Below are 21,488 nucleotides of genomic sequence, written 5' to 3' on the forward strand. Positions count from 1 at the left end.
TGGACGGTCATAAGCCTGGGTGATGTGCCAGGCAGGACCATGGGTCCCTCAGAGACCCCTTTCTCTGAGGAATATGTGAGAACCAGACGGCTCATTTTACATCCTTTAAGAAGACAGTTTGTGGGGAAGTGTTAGGATGATTCACTGAGGCCAGTCTGTGGTGGAACCAAGAGCTCTGGGGAACATAATTTCTATCAGCCTGGCTTCTACTTGGCTGCCCCTCCACTCCCTCACCCACCCCTGCATCCCTGTGGTCTCTTTGTGTAGACCATCAGCCTTCTCATAATTTTAAGTGAAGTGCTTCGTAAAACCCCAATTTAGACTGCCTTCAAACCAACTGCCACCCTAGAGCCTGCAGCTGACTCTGACCCTGTGTAAGAGCCCCACTCTGGCGATGTCCTGTGCACCCACACAGCCTGTGCTTGGCGGGGCACAGTGGGCACAAGGGGACAGAGGGCAGACACACAGCTTCTTGGCCTCGGAAATCGTCTGAGTTGGGCACGTTTGTCTCTGGAGCATTTGAGCTTAGTTTTCATGTTTTGTTTCTGCACCCAGAATCTGAGAGCAGGAGTGTCGAGCTCCCTGGCCAGCGGAACATGGGTGCGGGGGGGTTAGTTATCAGGAAAGGGAGGGGACAAGTGGATGCCCGGCTGCTCCGAGGCCTTGTTGGTTTCTGTTGCCTGTTCTCACATCTGTGCCCAGCCTGTAGACGCAACATCACAGAAGTAAATGTTTGCTTCTCTCGAGAGGGGAGGTGGGCTTAGACAAGAATGCAGCAAGCTGAACATCACAGGTGCATCCGTGCAGGACAGAAGCGCCGCTTCTAGGTAGAGCTACTTCTGGACCAAGTGAAGGGCGATGGTGGGTGGAATTCCAATTATGGGCCTCCGGATGGTAAGGCAACTTCTGAGCTTCCACGGAGGGTTCCAGAACAGGTGTTTCTTGCTTTCTTCTGTGTCTCCCTCCCACCTCCCCCAGGGTTGGGTCTGGCACCTTAGACACAGAAGGAGGGCACTAAAATAATTTTACTTCTTTGACCCCGAGGCAAGTGCACACTCAGGCAGAGAGATTCCAGCCTCTCCAGCAGGAAGAGCTGGCCTGGAGGCATTCCCAGGCCACAGCACACTTCATTTTGTCTCCTTCCCACTTGTCTTTCTGCCCCTGAAAGGTGTCTATCCTTACTTGAGGGCAGCTGACCCAACACCCTGGGGGGACTGGAGTGGCTCTCCAGGGGCCACATGTGGAATGGAACCTGGCATGGGGCTTCCTCCTGCAGCTGGGGCCACGCACGCGGACCCCTGCCCGGCCTCCCCGTCCCAGCAGCATCAGCCACTGTGTGTGGTTCCCTCTTCTTTCTTTCCTCTCTAGTACTTTTTATAAACCTTTACCTTGCTAAGAATAACTTGTAGTTAAGAAAAAAACAAAACTCCACCAGAGCAGAAAACTCCCCTTTCATGCCTGCCAAAAGGCCGGGGTCACGTGGACTTGAGTGTCACTCTCAGCTCCTAGATCCTCTCCAACCCTTGTGGGTGAGTGCGTATCTCAAGCGCTGGCCAGGCAGGAGGGCTCTGCTTGTGAATCTGCACACCACATGGAGACAGGTCTAGACCTGAGCCCGGATGCTGTCTCATGGGCGTCAATGCCCAGTGTATCACATGTCCTGGAGGAAAGAGCAGCTATGCTGCAGGGTAGAAAAGGTCACCTGGGAGAAGCGAAGGTGCTCTTGTGGGCTCATTCTTCTGATGGTACAACCTGAAGGTGCCTCTTCCCTAGCACTCCAGGCTGTCCTAGCCGCCACCTGAGGGGCCGAGGGGCCACTGGGTCTGGGAAAAGTAAATGCTTCATAAATGCTCACCTCTAGGTGAATACCAGCCAGGTAAAGCTGCTGAAATCACCCTGAGTTTCCCACACCTGAAGTCTTTTGGGGTTTGTTTGCTCAGTGGTTTGAAGTTACAGCAAAAAAGTTTGAGAAATGCAGCTGAGGGGGGAACATCTGTTGGTTTATCTTGTTGAAGTGGCCCCAGAGCACGCGCACTGTGACACAGTCTGTCCTCCAAAGGCTACCCGGGGCTGTCCCTTCATAGCATTGCAGGGCGTTGTAAGCCAAGATCTGGATGCTTGTTGGGGCTGTTAGACATCAGGAAAGACTTGTACAGAGACATGCAGGACTTTGTGGATCTCCGTGGGTTCCAGGATGTGTATTTTTATGTCCGTGCAGAGGGCACGGTGGTGAAGAAAGCATTGAATTTAACATCATTCAGACCAGGCTTCAATTTACAAAGCAATTCAACTTCTGGCTTTGCTGCTTGCTTCTGTGGGTCACGTTTCCTAATCTCTGAACCCCAGTGTCCTTGTCTGTTGCATGGTGTAAGTTTCCCAGCTTCTGTTAAAGGAACTGGGGAATGCCAAGTGCTTAGCAAGGTCTGCGCTTGGTAAATGCTAGCTGCTGTCCATCATCTCTTTGCCTTTTCTTTTCTAAATGCAGGCAGACCTCCCCCTTGTTTTGACAGCACAACTCATGCCATCGACAGTTCACAGTCTGCTCCGATAGATAACTGCTTTCTTTGTACAACAGGTTTTTAGTCATTTTTGCCTAAGATCCACCCTGCTCGCCAAAATTTAACATTTGTCTCTTGGTGGAGATTTGAGAGTTGTGAATCTCAAAGTAGCACTTTTACAAACCGTCATTGTGGCTGATGCCGAATCCATCCATGTGGACTCAAAGTATATATTCCACTGAAGAGTGATATTTTATGTCCCCAGATTCTGTGCGTGCCCCATACGTGGATCCTAAAGCATGTAATGTCCCTGGGAATATCACAGTAGGGGACTTATGTGATGTGTGTGCCCCAGGGCCTGGGGTTAAGATACTTCATTTGGCCACAGGATATTCCTGACAGTTCCATTAGCAGCCTAATGTTTGGGCTGAGGGAGTCAGAGTTGGGAACCCTGCTGATTATAAGTCTTATAATTATTATAGCTAAATTTTATTGAGTGCTTTCTATGTGGTTCAGGCAAGCTTGGCAAGGGCCTTGCCATAGCTTATGCTGTTAGATCCTCAAAGTAATCTAATGAGGTGGATACCAATTTTATAGATGAAAAGGCTGAGGATAGAGGGAGACTGGGTTGCTTGTCTGTAGTTACTTATAAGCAACTATGTAGAAATTCAAGGTAGGTTTGTCTGACACTGAAGGCCATGATAAGCTACATCGCTGCTTTGAGTGATTCTAGAATATTGACTCGAATTAAATAATTTATCCAAGATCACACTGCTGGTAAGTGGCAGAGCCAGGATTCAGGCAAGCCTGCTCTCAGCCTCTCTGCTGCTCTTCCTCTGTCGTAAGCAAAGCCCCAGGGCGTGTGATGTACTGAGATTAGTGCTTGAGCCCTGGGTGCCTGGGGAAGAAATGGCTGCAGTGATTGGCTGCTTCTTGGTCTGGAGCAAGGAGACTCATTTTCCCCTCTTGATAATTTGTTTAGATCACTAATGAAATTATAACCATACTATGGGAGATGGTTAACAAAAGAAAAATCATCATCAATCTTACTTTAAGTTTTCGATTGTCTGTTCTTTCTTTCTTTTTCTCTTTTCTTTCTTTTTTTTTTTTTTTGATATGGAGTCTTGCTCTGTCACCCGGGCTAGAGTGCGGTGGCACTATCTCGGCTCACTGCAGCCTCTGCCTCCTGGGTTCAAGCAACTCTCTCGCCTCACCCTCCCGAGTAGCTGGGATTGTGTGTGCGTGGCTGATTTTCATATTTTTACTACAGATGGGATTTCACCATGTTGGCCAGGCTGGTCTCGAACTCCTGAGCTCAAATGATCCACCCGCCTCGGCCTTCTGAAGTGTTGGGATTACAAACATGAGCCACCGTGCCCGGCCTCATTTGTCTGTGTTCTTTCTCAGTTCTAAACTCTGCCAAATAATTGCTCTGCTTTTTAACTTGCCGTTATGCCATGACTCATTTATAGCTGCATAATATTCCGTGAAACTGATATGATTTACTTGACCCATAACACAACTTTCTGCATATAGCCTTTTTACTTTTGGATTACGTCTGTTAGAGCAAATTAATTATTTAATTGTTAATTGAGGGATTTATATATTTTCATTATCACATAGCTTTTCAAGAGTCCCATTGTTTATCCAGTCACTGGTATCTTATTCTATTGTTTAGCCTCATTGATATGAAATGTTTTATCTTAAAAAAATCTGGCTGGGCATGGTGGCTTATGCTTGTAATCCCAGCACTTTGGGAGCCTGAGGCAGGTGACTCATCTGAGGTCAGCAGTTCGAGACCAGCCTGACCAATATGGTAAAACCCTGTCTCTACTAAAAATACAAAATTAGCCGGGTATGGTGGCCGGTACCTGTAATCCCAGCTACTCGGGAGACTGAGGCAGGAGAATTGCTTGAACCTGGGAGGCGGAGGTTGCAGTGAGCTGAGTTGGCATCATTGCACTCTAGCCTGGGCAACAAGAGTGAAACTCCATCTCAAAAAAAAAAAAACAAAAAAAACTATGTTACTATTTTAATAAGTAGCAAAATGGAAGCAGCCAGGTTTTACATTTATATTCTCAATACTTAGAGAGGCTGAGTGTTTTGTATGTGTTTACTAATTTATACAGTATAGAAATAAAACTATGTCATGTCAAATGGTATATATTTTTGCCAGTCTGTAATTGTTCTCTTTTAGTTATGGTGTTTGTTTGTTTATTTATTTTGAGACAGAGTCTCGCTGTGTCACCCAGGCTAGAGTGCAATGGTGCGATCTTGGCTCACTGCAACCTCAGTCTCCCAGGTTCAAGTGATTCTCCTGCCTCAGCCTCCTGGGATTACAGATGTGCACCACCATGCCTGGCTAATTTTTTGTATTTTTAGTAGAGATGGGGTTTCACCACGTTGGCTAAGCTGGTCTTGAACTCCTGACCTTGTGATCCATCCACCTCAGCCTCCCAAAGTGTTGGGATTACAGGTGTGAGCCACAGCGCCCAGCTGATGTTTATTTTTTAATAGCTTTATTTCAGAGGATTTCAAACATATATAAAAGTAGACAGGGCCGGGCACAGTGGCTCACGCCTATAATCCCAGCACTTTGGGAGGCTGAGGTGGGTGGATTACTTGAGCCCAGGAGTTCGAGACCAGTGGACCAACATGGTGAAACCCCATCTCTACTAAAAATACAAAAATTAGCTAGGCGTGATGGCACACGCCTGTAATCCCAGGTCCTCAGAAGGCTGAGGCAGGAGAATTGCCTGAACCTGGGAGGCAGAGGTTGCAGTGAGCGGAGATCGCACCACTGTACTTTAGCCTGGGAAACAGAAAGACTGCCTAAAACAAAAACAAAAAACTAAACAGAGAGTCTGATGAATTCCCATCTACCTGTCTCGTAGTTCCAGTGAATGTCAGCTCATGCCTGATCATGTCTCATCCACACCCCCGTGCTCATACCCCCTCCTTTATTTTGAAGCAGACCCCAGATATAAGGATGTTAAATTCATGGTTATTTCAGTACCTCTAAAAGGACTTCTAAAAAATCGTAACTGGCCGGGCACAGTGGCTCACGCCTGTAATTCCAGCACTTTGGGAGGCCGAAGTGGGTGGATCACCTGAGGTCACGAGTTTGAGACCAGCCTGGTCAACATGATGAAATCCTGTCTCTACTAAAAATACAAAAGAATTAGCCGAGTGTGGTGGTGGACGCCTGTAATCCCAGCTACTCAGGAGGCCTGAGAATCACTTGAACCCAGGAGGCGGAGGCTATAGTGAGCTAAGATTGCGCCACTGCACTGCAGCCTCGGCAATGAGTGAAACTCTGTCTCTAAATAAATAAATAAATAAATAAATAAATAAAATCACCACATTGCTGTTTTTTTTTTTTTTTTAATTTTTCAATCTAATCAAACCTGTTTAGTTTGTCCTTTTTATTCGTTTTTATTCTGTCCCTTCAAAAGAAGGGTTTTTCTCAAAGGCTAATTCAAGAAGGAGCAGAGAGGCAGAGACTGAGGGATAGTCAGTCTCACCATGGTTAGTGTGTGGCAGACGGGCCCGACGCAGTTGCCGGCACACAGGGAGAGGCCTCAGCTTCATCTGCCTTTTTCTCTCACAGGCTTATTCAGTCACCATGAAGCTGCTGCACCCGGCCTTCCAGAGCTGCCTCCTGCTGACCCTGCTTGGCTTATGGAGAACCACCCCTGAGGCTCACGCTTCGTCCCCGGGTGCGCCAGCTATCAGCGCTGCCTCCTTCCTGCAGGATCTAATGCGTCGCTATGGTGAGGGTGACAGCCTCACTCTGCAGCAGCTGAAGGCCCTGCTCAACCACCTGGATGTGGGAGTGGGCCGGGGTAATGTCACCCAGCACGTGCAGGGACACAGGAACCTCTCCACGGTAAGGCTCCCTTGTAAGCCAGCAGCTCTGCTCAGCCCTGTCTCTGGCCTCTCAGGGTTCCCTGTCTAGTTGGGCCTAGGGCAGCGTGGCAGAGGTAAGATGAGGCAGGCAAGTCTCTGATGGAGTGGACAGGCTGATTCTTTTTCCCCCATTGTCTGAATCAGCAAATTCTGAGTCTTCTGCAGTACCTTCTGACCCCCTGCATAGGTGTTCTGAAGCCCTTAACAGAAGGCAGCCTGAGGCTGGGCATGGTGGCTCACGCCTGTAAGCCCAGCACTTTGGAAGGCCAAGGCAGGTGGATTTTTCTGAGGTCAGGGGTTCGAGGCCAGCCTGGCCAACATGGTGAAACCCTGTCTCTACTAGAAATACAAGAATTAGCCGGGCATGGGGGCAGGTGCCTGTGATCCCAGCCATGCAGGAGGCTGAGGCAGGAGAATCGCTTGAACCCAGGAGGTAGAGGTTGCAGTGAGCCAAGATCGAGCCATTGCACTCCAGCCTGGGCAACAGAGCGAGACTCTGTCTCAAAACAAAACAAAAGGCAGCCTGGAAGTGCAGTTCTGAGCGCCCCCAGAGTCTTCCCCAGAACCGCACTTGAGTGACTTAGAAATGCTGAGAAAACATGACTCCTAGGACAGTATTTCTCATAGAGTTTACCATTGACAGAGCCCATTACATCCCGGGTGAGCCCGCAGTCCCTCCAGGTGCAGGTGAAATTATCTGCATTTTATAGGAGAGGACACCGAGGGTCCTGCAGTGAGTCCCTGCAGAGACCAGGGCTAGAACGCCAGGTCTTTGGATTCTGTGTTCTTTCTTCCATATCATCTCGGCTAATCAGACTCTGGGGCTATTTGTGGCAGCCAAATATAAGTCAGCCAGCAAAATCTTTATATATCGACTTTGTTCCCTGTGCTGGTGTTGCGAGAAATAGAGAAAAATGAGTCATATTTAGGGAGTTGACTATCATGATGGGGAGTTCAACCAACAGAGGACAAAGTCAGCAGGCGCTGAAATGAAGTGTTGCATTTTGTGGGTTGGACAGTAATTGTAGGATGCAGAAATGAGAGGGGGAGATGAGTATGCTGCAGTCATCAGGGAAGGCTCATGCATGGGATGTCCTCCAGCTGCCACTTGAAAGATGAGTGTAGTGTGGAGATAAAATGGATGGGGGTGCTGGACGCGCTGGCTCACGCCTGTAATCCCAGCACTTTGGGAGGCCTAGGCAGGCAGATCACTTGAGGTCAGAAGTTCGAGACTAGCCTGGCCAACAGGGCGAAACCCCATCTCTACTAAAAATGCAAAAATTAGCCGGGTGTGGTGGTGGGTGCCTGTAATCCCAGCTACTCCAGAGGCTGAGGTGAGAGAATCACTTGAACCCAGGAGGTGGAGGCCTCAGTGAGCCAAGATCGCACCACTGTACTCCAGCCTGGGTGACAGAGCGAGACTCCATCTCGAGGAAAAAAAAAAAAAAAAAAAAAAGGCAGGGCGGGGCAGGGTGGCTTAGTGCGATGGCTCATGCCTGTAAGCCCAGCACTTTGGGAGGCTGAGGCAGGTGGATCACGAGGCCAAGAGGGCGAGACCAGCCTGGCCAACATGGTGAAACTCCGTCTCTGCTAAAAATACAAAAATTAGCTGAGCTTGGTGGCAGATACCTGTAATCCCAGCTACTCGGGAGGCTGAGGCGGGAGAATCACTTGAACCCGGGAGACAGAGGTTGCAGTGAGCCGCGATTATGCCACTGCACTCCAGCCCGGTGACAGAGCAAGACTCCATCTCAAAAAGAAAAAAATTAAAAAAAGGACAGGGGAACCACGTGATGTGGATGCAGAACATCCTGAGCACAGCAGACGCCTAAGCCGGAGAGGAGCACACCCCCGTGCCCCCGTGGGGTGATGCAGCTGCATGAGCCTCAGGACCCGCCAGGATAGCAGCAGCATCTCGGGGTGGCAGGAGTCCAGCCCTCAGCCTTAGAGGCCCAGGCACTTATTTTGGCAGCACACCGAGAGGGCTGACTCTCAGAGATATGCCCATGTGAGACCGAACTCAGAAGAGGCCTGGCATGTTGGTGTAGACAGTATAATTAGAAGTGGAGCTGCAGATTTCACAGGAATGGTTCGTGAGAAGCGCTTACCTGCCACCTCCCAAGGTGACTGCGTGTGGTGGCTGCTGGCTGGCCACGGCCCACTTTGAATCTTCAGGTTTTCCTCCCCTAACCTCTGTGAACATATATGTCTTTCAGGCTGACGGCAGTCCTACGGTTGAGGATGTGTGGGACTGATCGGGCAGCACCACAGTTTTGGCAGAGCCCCACCCTCAGACATTTCAGCTTCAGAGAAGTAGCTGGAACCTGCATTTTAACGTAATAGTGCCCTGGGCTATTGTGATGTGCAGCCAGATTTGGTACGAAGCTTGTATCTTCAGGCACATACACAGAATGGTGTTTTCTTTCTTTTTTTTTTTTTTTTTTGTGAGGGATGGAGTCTCGCTCTGTTGCCCAGGCTGGAGTGCAGTGGTGTGATCTCGGCTCACTGCAACCTCTGCCTCCTGGGTTCAAGTGATTCTCCTGCCTCAGCCTCCTGAGTAGCTAGGATTATAGGCGTGAGCTACCACACCTGGCTAATTTTTGTATTTTTAGTAGCGATGGGGCTTCACCATGTTGGCCTGGCTGGTTTTGAACTCCTGACCTCAAGTGATTTGCCTATCTCAGCCTCCCAAAGTGCTGGGATTACAGGCGAGAGCCACTGCACCCAGCCCCAGAATGGTGTTTTCTAGAAACCATACCACTCTAGTGACAATTTTTTTTTCTTTTTTTTTTTAGAGGGAGGGTGTTGCTCTGTCACCCAGGCTGGAGTACAGTGGCATGATCATAGCTCATTCACTGTAGCCTCCAACTCCTGGGCTCTAGCAGTCCCCCTGCCTCAGCCTCCTTGGTAGTTGAGACTACAGGTATGTGCCGCCACACTTTGCTGATTTTTCAACTTTTTGTAAAGGAGGGGTCTCATGTTGCCCAGGCTGGTCTCCAGTTTCTGTCCTCAAGTGATCCTCCTGCCTTGGCCTTCCAAAGTGCTGGGATTACAGTGTTAGCCACTATGCCCGGCCACTTTGGTGACGATGATTGGAATCTTGTCATTCCCAAAGTTTCTCAGGCACTCATTTACTGATAGTTGTACTTATGATGTGTAACTTTCCTGGCTGGCTGAGCCATAAGGATTAGTTACTAGTTTTTTAAGTTTAGGGAACACCTTGCCCTCATCCCTAGACTAGATGAATCTACAAATTCCCTGAAATTTGGACATTTCTGTCTTCTTTTTTTCCTCTGGGAAGGCTGAGTAGGTTGCTGTTTAGCGGGGCAAGGCCTGACCTTTGGGGTCTAAGCGGCTTCCTGCCCTTCCTGTGTTGCAGTGCTTTAGTTCTGGAGACCTCTTCGCTGCCCACAATTTCAGTGAGCAGTCGCGGATTGGGAGCAGCGAGCTCCAGGAGTTCTGCCCCACCATCCTCCAGCAGCTGGATTCCCGGGCTTGCACCTCGGAGAACCAGGAAAACGAGGAGGATGAGCAGACGGAGGAGGGGCGGCCGAGCGCTGTCGAAGGTGAGCCAGGCCGGGAAGGCAGGAGCCCATCTCCCAGCTCGCCCTGGGCTCACGGGCTGAGCTGCTGCTGCTCCTCACTGAATACCTCACTAGTGATGACCAGGATGAGGTTGTCCGTGTCAGGAAGGGGAGCGATGATTGGATGGATAAGTTTTGTATTTGCAAGGATGGCCTAGCACGTTGTCAGACTCCTGGGCTGTAGCTGGCGAATGTTCAGAGCATTGGACTTTTTGAGCAGCCTATGGATGCCTTTTTGGTCCACTTTTTGTTTTATGTTGAACCACAGGGGCCCAACCCTTTGGTTTTTTTAATCTTTTTTTTTTTTTTTTTTTTTTTTTTTTTGAGGTAGGATGTCACTCTGTCTCCAAGGCTGGAGTCCAGTGGTGCAGTCATAGCTCACTACAGCCTCGACCTTCTGGCCTAAAGCGACCCTCCTGCCTCAGCCTCCTGAGTAGCTGGGACTACAGATGTGCACCGCCATGGCCAGCTAATTTTTAAGTTTTTTGTAGAGACGGGGTCTCACTATGTTACCCAGGCTGGTCTCAAACTCCTGGGCTTGAATGATCCTCCTGCCTCAGCCTCCCAAAGTGCTCGGGTCACAGGCATGAGCCACCATACCTGGCTTACTTTGGTTTTATAGTTTTACCTTTAAGACCTCCCGGAGGCTGCTTTCAGCCCTGAATCCTTCTTCCTCTCCCTATCCCGGTATTCCTGATCCAGCCACAGTGGGATTGCCATGAGCTGTGAATGTACACCCTGATAGCCCTAAGCCCCATAGGGCCGGTGTGTGCTGCCTGACTCTTGGCACCTGGAATATATTGTCTGTGTTACTACAAGTCACTGTTTTCTGCTGTCATTATTTACTTATATGGCTTTTTCTTGTTTTTTGTTTGTTTTGAGACGGACTTTCGTTCTTGTTGCCCAGACTGGAGTGCAGTGGTGCAATCTCAGCTCACTGCAACCTCCGCCTCCTGGGTTCAAGCGATTCTCCTGCCTCAGCCTCCTGAGTAGCTGAGATTTCAGGTATGTGCCACCACGCCCGGCTAATTTTTTTGTATTTAGTAGAGACGGGGTTTCACCACATTAGTCAGGCTGGTCTTAAACTCCTGACCTCAGGTGATCCACCTGCCTCAGCCTCCCAAAGTGCTGGGATTACAGGCATGCGCCACCGTGCCTGGCCTACTTGTATGGTTTTTAAGCTTCCATGCTGTTTGCATCTGTCTCTCCATGGAAAAGGTGTTTCTTTTGGATAGCAATTTTGATAGTTGCCATAGGCTTCTCCACAGCATCTGGCGAGAGATGGACTCAGCGAATGTCTACTGATGGGCTGGTGGATCTCGGTCTGCCCCCATCACACCTGAATTCAGAACAGGCCCGCCCTAGACAGCAGGAATGTCCTCACCCTCAGTAATAGAGGCCCTCGTCTGTTCTTGTTCCTCCACAGTGTGGGGCTTTGGTTTTCTCAGTGTCTCACTGATTAACCTGGCCTCTCTCCTGGGAGTCCTCGTCCTGCCCTGCACGGAGAAAGCGTTTTTCAGCCGTGTGCTCACTTACTTCATCGCCCTGTCCATTGGAACGCTGCTGTCTAATGCGCTATTCCAGCTCATCCCAGAGGTGCAGTAGAACAGAAACGTGCGCGTCCTCTTTCCCTGGGGCGGTGCAGCTGAGCCAATCAATTCCTCCCCTACCCTGGGCTCCAGGGCACCCAGTGACTGCCACCTGAGAAATGAACCTGTCCCTCGTATCAAAGCCACAAACAACTTCTAACTCTGGATCTCAGGGCCCACATCTCACTCCTCTGGCCTCTGCAGGTGCTGTCAGATGCAAGGTTCTTCCAATTTTCCCTCCTCCTGGGGACCTGACTGTCTCCTCTCCTTTCCTAAGCCCCATACATAGGGCATCAAAGGAAAGCTGCGGCTATCAGCTGCCATCCATGCCTTTGGTGCTAAGTACTCGCTCTGTTCGAAGGAGAAATCCTGGCAGGACTCAGGTCTGGGCACTAAGAGCTTATCCATCTGGAATGAGATGGAAGGAAAAGAGGTTACCAACTGATATGTAGAATTGGCCTAAAAAGCGAGTGTTCTTTAATTTTGAGCAGGCCATCATTTCCAGCATAGAGAGCCAAACATAGAACAAAGACTAAGACCAAACAAAATTAAAATGACAAGATAAATGGAAGGGGCTCTCCGTCCTTGGTACCTTGCATCTTGACTTTTTCCTGAAAGGACTGACTTCCTGGTACCTTGACTTGACTGTTTTGAAATGTTAATTTTGTTGTTTAATTGTTATCACAGAGGAGCTATAAAAATAAGACCCAAGTTGACAGTCTGCCCACTTTTGTAGCTCAGGCAGGGATGCTGCTGTCGGGGGTGAGGATACACAGACGCGTGGTTGACCCCATTAGGGAGTGGTGGACACTGTCCTTCACAAAGATCCCATGTCAGCCGCTTCCCAGGCTTTCTGAGTCAAAAGACTCACCCAGAAAAGACAGCAGATGGGATGCCATGCCTTGCCTGTTCTTCCTGGTTGAATGTGAACCATCTTAGTGCCATCTCAAAATTCTGCATGGATCTGGCAACACTCTGCAGGGGAGGCCTCAACTTGGGCTATTTTTTTCAGCTTCAGCAATGGAATATGTTAATTTTTTAAAGATTTGAAATGAAGTGCCTTGTGACCTACTGGAATGGAAATACAGTTAATTGTGTGTGCTCCGCCCCTGTGGCCTGCCAGGGAGTGTCTCATCCTGGTCTGGTTCTGTCTTACCCTCTTTTGGGCCTGGATGGAGTGTCACACTGGGAAATGTTCAAGGAGATATTTTTGTGACAAGGTGTTCCTGGAACTCTGTTCTCTATGTTTCAGCCCCTCTCAGAGCACATGGAAATGAGCAAAGAAGTTGATAGGTTAAGACACTGAATTTTATGGGCATTGGGCATTCATTAATCGTTCTCCATCCCTTCTGCCCTGCACATCTGGCTAGGTTGTATCTCGCACAAAGCAAACCAAGTGGTCATGGTGTCACCTGACCTGCGCTATATGAAATGGACATGCAGAAGCAAACACAGCAGCAGAGTGATCAGCCTCTTTCCACCTGCCTGTATGTCCTATAAAGAGAGCCCTCGAGTCCAAAGTCTGTCCTGGACAGCCTCTATGATAGGCCTGGGCAGACCTCGGGTGTGTGACAAGGCAGCACCCTGCCCTGCCAGTCACACCACTGGCAGGAATGATTTGGGGCCACCAGTGGCCACAGGGGCAGAAGTCACAGGATTCCAAGGCCACCTTGAATTCCTCTTTCTTCTGAACTGATTGGAGGGAATTTCATCAGATTTGAATCACTAACAAATTTTCTATTTCTCTCTCCCTCCCTACTTGTCTCTCTCTGATTTTTCTTTTTTTTTCCTTTAATATCCACCAAACTTTTCCTTGCAACCTCCTTATCTGCTCCACCTTCTTCCCCCTAAATGGTGGTTGCTGTGCAATGGGGCGCGTGCCTTCTCTCCCTGCCCTGGGTGGGGCTGGCCCTCCCTCCGCATGGCAGTGTGGGGATATGGTCTCCTCTGTGTGACCGTCATCTCCCTCTGCTCCCTCCTGGGGGCCAGCGTGGTGCCCTTCATGAAGAAGACCTTTTACAAGAGGCTGCTGCTCTACTTCATAGCTCTGGCGATTGGAACCCTCTACTCCAACGCCCTCTTCCAGCTCATCCCGGAGGTATGGCAAGCCAGGGCCTTCACCCCGGAGCACGCCAGCGGGCACAGTGGGAGGACCTCCGTTTGGATAGAAGGCATAGAGAGGGCACCTGGAGGCCCTTTCCTTTTGGAAAGTGAAGCTAGAACTTAGGCGTGAGCTAGGAGAGGGAGCCTAGCATAGGCAGAAGAGCTGGGTTCAAATCTCAGCTCTGTTATCAGTAGGTTCTGTAACTAGACACGCCACTGACCTCACAGTGCCTGTTTCTTCAGATGTGAAATGGGGAGAGCAATAGACCGGCCTCAGGACGATGCTGTGAGGGTGGAACGAGTGTTTTTGGCAGCACTGAGTGCCTGGTGCGAAAAGTGCAGTCTGATGCCGGGTGAAAAGATGCAGTGTAGCGAGTTCACTCTGGCTCAGTTATGGTGCTCAGATTGAGGCTTTGGGCACAGAGAAGTTTAAAACACATCATCAGCCGGGTGCAGTGTCTCACGCCTATTTTCTCAGCACTTTGGGAGACTGAGGCAGGTGGATCATTTGAGGTCAGGAGTTCAAGAGCAGCCTGGCCAACATGGCAAAACCCCGTCTGTACTAAAAATACAAAAATTAGCCAGGCATGGTGGCGCACGCCTGTAATCCCAGCTATTCGGGAGGCACAAGAATCACTTGAACCCAGGAGATGGAGTTTGCAGTAACCCGAGATTACACCACTGCACTCCAGCCTGGGTGACAGAGTAAGACTCCGTCTCAAAACAAACAAACCCCTATATCATCAGAACCCATAGGTCTCAGTAAAAAGATTGTCCATAGGGAGTTTTGGGGCAAAGGCAATGCAAGTCAAACACTCTCTGGTTTTATATACCTTGACGGTACCTTTGTCTGATAAGTTCATGAGCAAACTTGCCACAAAAGAAGAAGGCACTGATGGTTCATCTAATTTGGTGTAATCCCCTCAGCAGACCCATTAATTACAATAAGCGCAGGACGTCTCCCTTGTGGGTGATCTGGCAAGCCTGGACAGCGCCTCAGTTGAAGCAGAGATGACTGCATGTGCCTCTTACAGCACTTGGTGTTTTGTAAATTGTCAGTTGGCTCCCTCCTAGTGGATCCTTAGATTAAATCAATGGCATCGATAAACAAGTAACGTTTCACCCCATTGGAATCTGACCTGCACCAGAGTGCATATCCCTGAGCTGAGAACCCAGCTTTTGGGATTTCTGAAGCTCATCTTGTGGTTCTGTATTCACCATCCTTTGTGGCTTTTTGCAGAGAGGTGTTAGTTGCCTGTTTTCACTTCACTTTTCCCCCAAGATGATTTGACTCCCCTGGAAAGTAAACACGAAAGTGTTGTTTCCCTGGAGGATAATGATTGGATTTGGCCCCTTTAAAACAGAAAGGCAACAAACAGCCCAGAGTTCCTTGAAGTTGGGATCAACTTTTATTTTGATCAATTCATGAGAGGGCTGGAGTTTATTCAAGGCCCGTTTCCAATCAGAAAACAGAGGAACAACTGTAAATATATATACCTCCCATGTACCCACAACAATTTTTAAAAATAAAATAGGAGCAAGTCGTTACATACTGGTTTTTTTTTTTTTTGAGACGGAGTCTTGCTCTGTCGTCCGGGCTGGAGTGCAGTGGCCGGATCTCAGCTCACTGCAAGCTCCGCCTCCTGGGTTTATGCCATTCTCCTGCCTCAGCCTCCCGAGTAGCTGGCACTACAGGCGCCTGCCACCTCGCCCGGCTAGTTTTTTGTATTTTTTAGTAGAAACAGGGTTTCACCGTGTTAGCCAGGATGGTCTCGATCTCCTGACCTCGTGATCTGCCCATCTCAGCCTCCCAAAGTGCTGGGATTACAGGCTTGAGCCACCGCGCCCAGCCTACATACTTTTTTTTTTTTTTTTTGAGACGGAGTCTCGCTCTGTTGCCCAGGCTGGAGTGCAGTGGCCGGATCTCAGCTCACTGCAAGCTCCGCCTCCCGGGTTCACGCCATTCTCCTGCCTCAGCCTCCCGAGTAGCTGGGACTACAGGCTCCCGCCACCTCGCCCAGCTAGTTTTTTGTATTTTTTTTTAGTAGAGACGGGGTTTCACCGTGTTAGCCAAGATGGTCTCAATCTCCTGACCTCGTAATCCACCCGTCTCGGCCTCCCAAAGTGCTGGGATTACAGGCTTGAGCCACCGCGCCCGGCCCCATACTTTTTGTTTTTGTTTTTGAGACGGAGTCTCACTCTGTCACCCAGGCTGGAGTGCAGTGGTGTGATCTTGGCTCACTGTGATCTCTGCTTTCTGGGTTCAAGCCATTCTCCTGCCTCAGCCTCCCTAGTAGCTGGGATTATAAGTACGCCACCAGGCCCAGATAATTTTTGCATTTTTTTTTTTAGTAGAGATGGGATTTCGCCATGTTGGCCAGGCTGACCTCAAAACTCCTGGCTTCAAGTGATCCACCCACCTCAGTCCTCTAAAGTGCATGAGCCACCGTGCCTGGCCAGGTCATTAGACATGTTCACAAGAACCTACCATAAATCAGGAGCGTAACCTAGGACAGAATTCTCTTGATTTCTCCTTCTGTCCTCTTCCCAGTGGATTCTCCCCTCCCTCTTTGATAAGTGACAATTTCAGAAAGGACTCAAAACAAAACCCAGGCCGGGCGCGGTGGCTCAAGCCTGTAATCCCAGCACTTTGGGAGGCTGAGACGGGCGGATCACGAGGTCAGGAGATCGAGACCATCCTGGCTAACACAGTGAAACCCCGTCTCTACTAAAAATACAAAAAAAAAAAAAACTAGCCGGGCGAGGTGGCGGGCGCCTGTAGTCCCAGCTAGTCGGGAGGCTGAGGCAGGAGAATGGCGTAAACCCGGGAGGCGGAGCTTGCAGTGAGCTGAGATCCGGCCACTGCACTCCAGTCCGGGCGACAGAGCGAGACTCCGCCTCAAAAAAAAAAAAAAAAAAAAAAAAAACAAAACCCAAAAATTGACGCTCGCAATAACACAGTCCGCCTTCTTGGTTCTGTGGTCACGGGGGAGTCTGCGGTCAGGAATATGCTGCAGTTCTTATTATTTAACTGGGAAATGGGTTTCCCGTTTTAGAAAGTATAATTACGCCATCTCCTTTTGTGTTTACAGGCAGGTCAGCCAGGAACACTAGATAAGATGAAAATAAATACAAGTGTCTGCTCCTTCAGTATGACATCTGCTGGCAGTGAATGCCTTCATAGCCAAGCACCCAGAGAAATCAAAAGTGGAAAACCATATTGGAGGTTTCTCTTTCTGGGATTAAAATTCTACAGATGATCAGTCTTTTGCATCAGCAAATAAGCTGGAGAAGAACCTGGCAGGTTTAGTGTTGTCACATCCGGGAAATACCAAGGACTAGATTTTTGCTGGAAAGAGGATGGGTAGATGGCAGAGTTACTCCAGTATGCCTCTCTCCTTTCCTAGAGTCAAAGAAGTAGTTAAGAGATAAGACCAGTAAAGAGTGGGACCAGTAAAGATGCTTTATTTTCTTTAAAACTCATTTTCTTTTCCTGGGTCCACAGGCTTTTGGTTTCAACCCTCTGGAAGATTATTATGTCTCCAAGTCTGCGGTGGTGTTTGGGGGTTTTTATCTTTTCTTTTTCACAGAGAAGATCTTGAAGATTCTTCTTAAGCAGAAAAATGAGGTGAGGCTCAACTGTTGCTGAAGAAAGCTCTTCTAGGGAAAGCACCCATCTCAAAAAGTGTCGATGTATTGTGCTGGTGGTGGTGACGGTCTTAGCCCAATATCACAAATTTCATGAAACTCGAATTTCTTGAGGAGACAATCCCATTTCACCTCCTGAGGATATCGGGCCAGAAGTGAGGCCAGACCAGAAACTAGATCTGGCCAGGGTGCCTTCTACTAAGCAGTAGTTTATTGGCTTTGTTTTGTTCTAGATTATTTTCTTAATATATTGGTATCTTGACAGGATGGGGAGAAGAGTTTGATAACATGCATTCATTCTGTATGAAGTATGAGGCTGCAGAGAAACAGGACTATTATAGTACAGTTTCAAAAAGATATCTTTAGTGGCTGGCACGCAGTTATTCCCTAAATAGCTGCCGAATTGAGTTGAGATTAGCCATTGCAAAAGAGGAGCTCTAAATATTTGAGCAGTGGCTGCCTTGCTGGAATAAGCATGTACCCCAAGGAGACAGCTTTGATATCTGTCTGACACCAGGTCCCTCGCACTTGGTGCAGCTTTATATATAGATATTAGAAACAGGGTCTCGCTTCATTGCCCAGGCTGCTCTCAAACTCCTCAGCTCAAGCAGTCCTCCCACCTCAGCCTCCCACAGTGCTGGGATTACAGGTGTGAGCCACCGTGCCCGACCATGGCTTTATATAACAGCTTTTGCTACGTTTCTGGGCGCGTGACCTGCTTGTGTCCTCTTTGATGGTGGGGCTCAGGTCTTCCAGTGTGTGAAGCGCTTCCTCGGAGCATGTGCTTAGTCAGGTTTGTGGTTTTGGTGAATGTCATGCTGATCCCTCCCTGTCGCCCCTCCAGCATCATCACGGACATAGCCATTATGCCTCTGAGACACTTCCCTCCAAGAAGGACCAGGAAGAGGGGGTGATGGAGAAGCTGCAGAACGGGGACCTGGACCACATGATTCCTCAGCACTGCAACAGCGAGCTGGACGGCAAGGCGCCCGTGGTGGACGAGAAGGTCATTGTGGGCTCGCTCTCTGTGCAGGTCAGTGGGTCACCAGCTGCTTGGTGGAGCCCCTAAGAGGTCAACTCAGGCTTACCTTGAGGGCACGCAGTCCAGCCTTTGACTCTGCGGGCCCCGTGGGTGTGCTTCCTCCTAGGACCTGCAGGCTTCCCAGAGTGCTTGCTACTGGCTGAAAGGTGTCCGCTACTCTGACATCGGCACTCTGGCCTGGATGATCACTCTGAGCGACGGCCTCCACAATTTCATCGACGGCCTGGCCATTGGTGCTTCCTTTACTGTGTCGGTTTTCCAAGGCATCAGCACCTCGGTGGCCATCCTCTGTGAGGAGTTCCCACATGAGCTGGGTAAGTGTGCGTCCCCTGTTCCACTGGTGCTCCCTTGGGTGGTCGTGCAGGCCCTCTTCCTGTGGCCAGTTCCTTGCTCCCGTCTCCCTGTCTTTACAGTGCTTATTGTAGCTGATTAACACGCTCCCAAAGCTTCATGGACCCTAATCACCGTTCCTTTTTTTTTTTTTTTTTTTTTTTTTTTTTTTTTTTTTTTTTTGGGAGATGGAGTCTCGCACTCTCGCCCAGGCTGGAGTGCAGTGGCGCGATCTCTGCTCACTGCAAGCTCCGCCTCCCAGGTTCAAGCGATTCTCCTGCCTCAGCCTCCCAAGTAGCTGGGACTACAGGCGCCCGCCAGCACGCCCCGCTAATTTTTTTTTTTTGTATTTTTAGTAGAGATGGGGTTTCACTGTGTTGGCCAGGCTGGTCTTGAGCTCCTGACCTCGTGATCTGCCCGCCTCAGCCTCCCAAAGTGCTGGGATTACAGGCATGAGCCACCGCACCTGGCCTAATCACCATTTCTTAACAATTTAATAGATAATTTAAAATGATGGGGTTTTTATAGGGGTGTTTGTTTCCTGTTAGCCCCATATGCAGTGGCTCAGTTCTCACGTATACAGTGGGGTTAATAAGAATTGAACACGGGAGGCGGGTTTAGAATGATAGTGAGGATTAAAGGAAAACAAAGGGTGAGAGGGACTTCCCATGTGCCAGGTGCTATTCTGAGCACTCAGCAAAGGCTCTCTCTCCTAGTCTGTTAATCTTCCAGAAGCTCAGGTGCCTGGCAGGTGGATGAACCAGGGGGTAGGAGGGGCTTAGTTTGATCAGAGAGAGAGTGTAAAAAGCCAGTAATTACTCCAGAGGCTTTAGGGACAACTGAGGGTCAAGTTCTGGCTTTGCCATATATTGACTTGTGACTTTGGGCAAATCACTTAACTTCTCGCAGTCTCGACACTTCACTTCTCGCAGTCTTGATTTTGTTTCCATGGTAGTCGTGAGGAAGGGGGTTCCTTCTGTTTCACCATGAATCCAGAGAGAAATGAGGAGGCCAGTGCCAGCTGGTCATCTATTTTTAAAATCCTGGGAAAGATTTTCAGCCTCTAGGCTGGGTATACGGCCAGTTTGGCAAATGGAGACAGGTCTTGAACAGAAAGTTCAAGGGCCTGTCTTGTTCCTTCAGTCTTGAGTCTAGGGCTGTCTTGATTTTTTTCACCCACACTTTTAGCAGTCTGATGTCATCAGTGCACGCTGTCTCCCAAGACCTTGTATGACTGGCTCTTGCTCTGTTGCCAGGCTGGATTCAAACTCCTGAGCTCAAACGATCCTCCCACCTGAGCCTCCCGAGTAGCTGGGATGACAGGTGTGCGTCACCATGTCCATCTGACTCTTCTTTCATCGTCCCTCCTCTTTTCGTTCTCCCTGCTGTAGGAGACTTTGTCATCCTGCTCAACGCTGGGATGAGCATCCAACAGGCTCTCTTCTTCAACTTCCTTTCTGCCTGCTGCTGCTACCTGGGTCTGGCCTTTGGCATCCTGGCCGGCAGCCACTTCTCTGCCAACTGGATTTTTGCACTGGCTGGAGGAATGTTCTTGTATATTTCTCTGGCTGATATGGTAAGTGTTCCACAGTTCATTGGATGGGAGGGCAACTAAGGGGGCGTTAGGTAGGTAGTTTTTATTTGTATTTTTTGAGACGGAGTCTCACTCTGTCTCCCAGGCTGGAGTGCAGTGGCGTGATCTCAGCTCACTGCAACCTCTGCCTCCCGGGTTCAAGTGATTCACCTGCCTCAGCCTCCTGAGTATCTGGGATTATAGACGTGCACCACCATGCCTGGCTAATTGTTGTATTTTTAGTAGAGATGGGGTTTCACCATATTGGCCAGGCTAGTCTCCAACTCCCAGCCTCAGGTGATCCACCCGCGTCGGCCTCCCAAAGTGCTGGGATTACGGGCATGAACCACTGCACATGGCTGATAGTTAGTTTTTAATAACAGCTTTCTTAGCTTTCTTTCACATACCACAAAGTTTGTCTGTTTAAGGTGTACCTGCCATTTAGTGGTTTTTAAGAGGGCATTAGATTTTAAAGGAGGAAAAGTTTATGTTTTTGTTTGCATATGTCATTAAAGAAAATGATGATAATCAATCTATGGTCTTTATTACTTATTATGGAATAGCTGTATATAGATAAGAGACAGAAGGAAGGAAAGAAAACTACCCCGAAACAATAATGGCAATACTTTGGTTTGTTTCTTTTTTTATCTCAATGCATTGGACGTGTCTTTTTCTTTAATTTTAATTTTAATTTTTTTTGAGACGGAGTCTCGCTCTGTCACCCAGGCTGGAGTGCAGTGGCACGATCTTGGCTCACTGCAAGCTCTGCCTACCAGGTTCACGCCATTCTCCTGACTCAGCCTCCCGAGTAGCTGGGACTACAGGTGCCCGCCACCACGCCCAGCTGATTTTTTGTATTTTTTTTTTTCTAGTAGAGACGGGGTTTCACTGTGTTAGCCAGGATGGTCTCGATCTCCTGACCTTGTGATCCGCCCACCTCAGCCTCCCAAAGTGCTGGGATTACAGGTGTGAGCCACTGCGCCCGGCCTAATTTTTTTTTAGACAGAGCATCACTCACCCAGCCTGGAGTAAAGTCGCATGACCATAGGTCACTGCAACCTTGAACTCCAGAGCTGAAGTGATCCTCCTCCCTCCGTCTCCCAAGCAGCTAGGACTACAGGCTCCAGCCACCATGCCCAGCTAATTTTTTGAACTGTTATAGAATGAGGTCTCTATGTTGCCTAGGCTGCTCTTGAACTTCTGGCCTCAAGG

The 21,488-nt window shown here is 49.1% G+C and overlaps 1 protein-coding gene across 4 annotated transcripts in view; it reads left to right on the forward strand.

The window, feature by feature from the left end:
* The window catches only part of SLC39A14 (solute carrier family 39 member 14), a 59,657-nt gene that overhangs the window by 34,235 nt on the left and 3,934 nt on the right, over positions 1-21,488 (forward strand). For 3 of the 4 annotated variants that reach the window (XM_033227967.1, XM_033227985.1, XM_033227995.1), the window contains 7 exons: positions 6,109-6,387; positions 9,787-9,973; positions 13,509-13,678; positions 17,189-17,311; positions 18,176-18,364; positions 18,480-18,687; positions 20,095-20,279. In XM_033227967.1, the coding sequence (XP_033083858.1) occupies positions 6,124-6,387; positions 9,787-9,973; positions 13,509-13,678; positions 17,189-17,311; positions 18,176-18,364; positions 18,480-18,687; positions 20,095-20,279 (1,326 nt within the window). In that variant the 5' untranslated portion in view covers positions 6,109-6,123. Of the gene's footprint in view, positions 1-6,108; positions 6,388-9,786; positions 9,974-11,417; positions 11,588-13,508; positions 13,679-17,188; positions 17,312-18,175; positions 18,365-18,479; positions 18,688-20,094; positions 20,280-21,488 lie in introns of all 4 variants that reach the window. The other variant, XM_033227977.1, reaches the window with a different exon arrangement.

Source organism: Trachypithecus francoisi, unplaced genomic scaffold (genome assembly GCF_009764315.1).
Source record: "Trachypithecus francoisi isolate TF-2019V2 unplaced genomic scaffold, Tfra_2.0 Contig01440, whole genome shotgun sequence".
Classification (NCBI taxonomy): Eukaryota; Metazoa; Chordata; class Mammalia; order Primates; family Cercopithecidae; genus Trachypithecus; species Trachypithecus francoisi.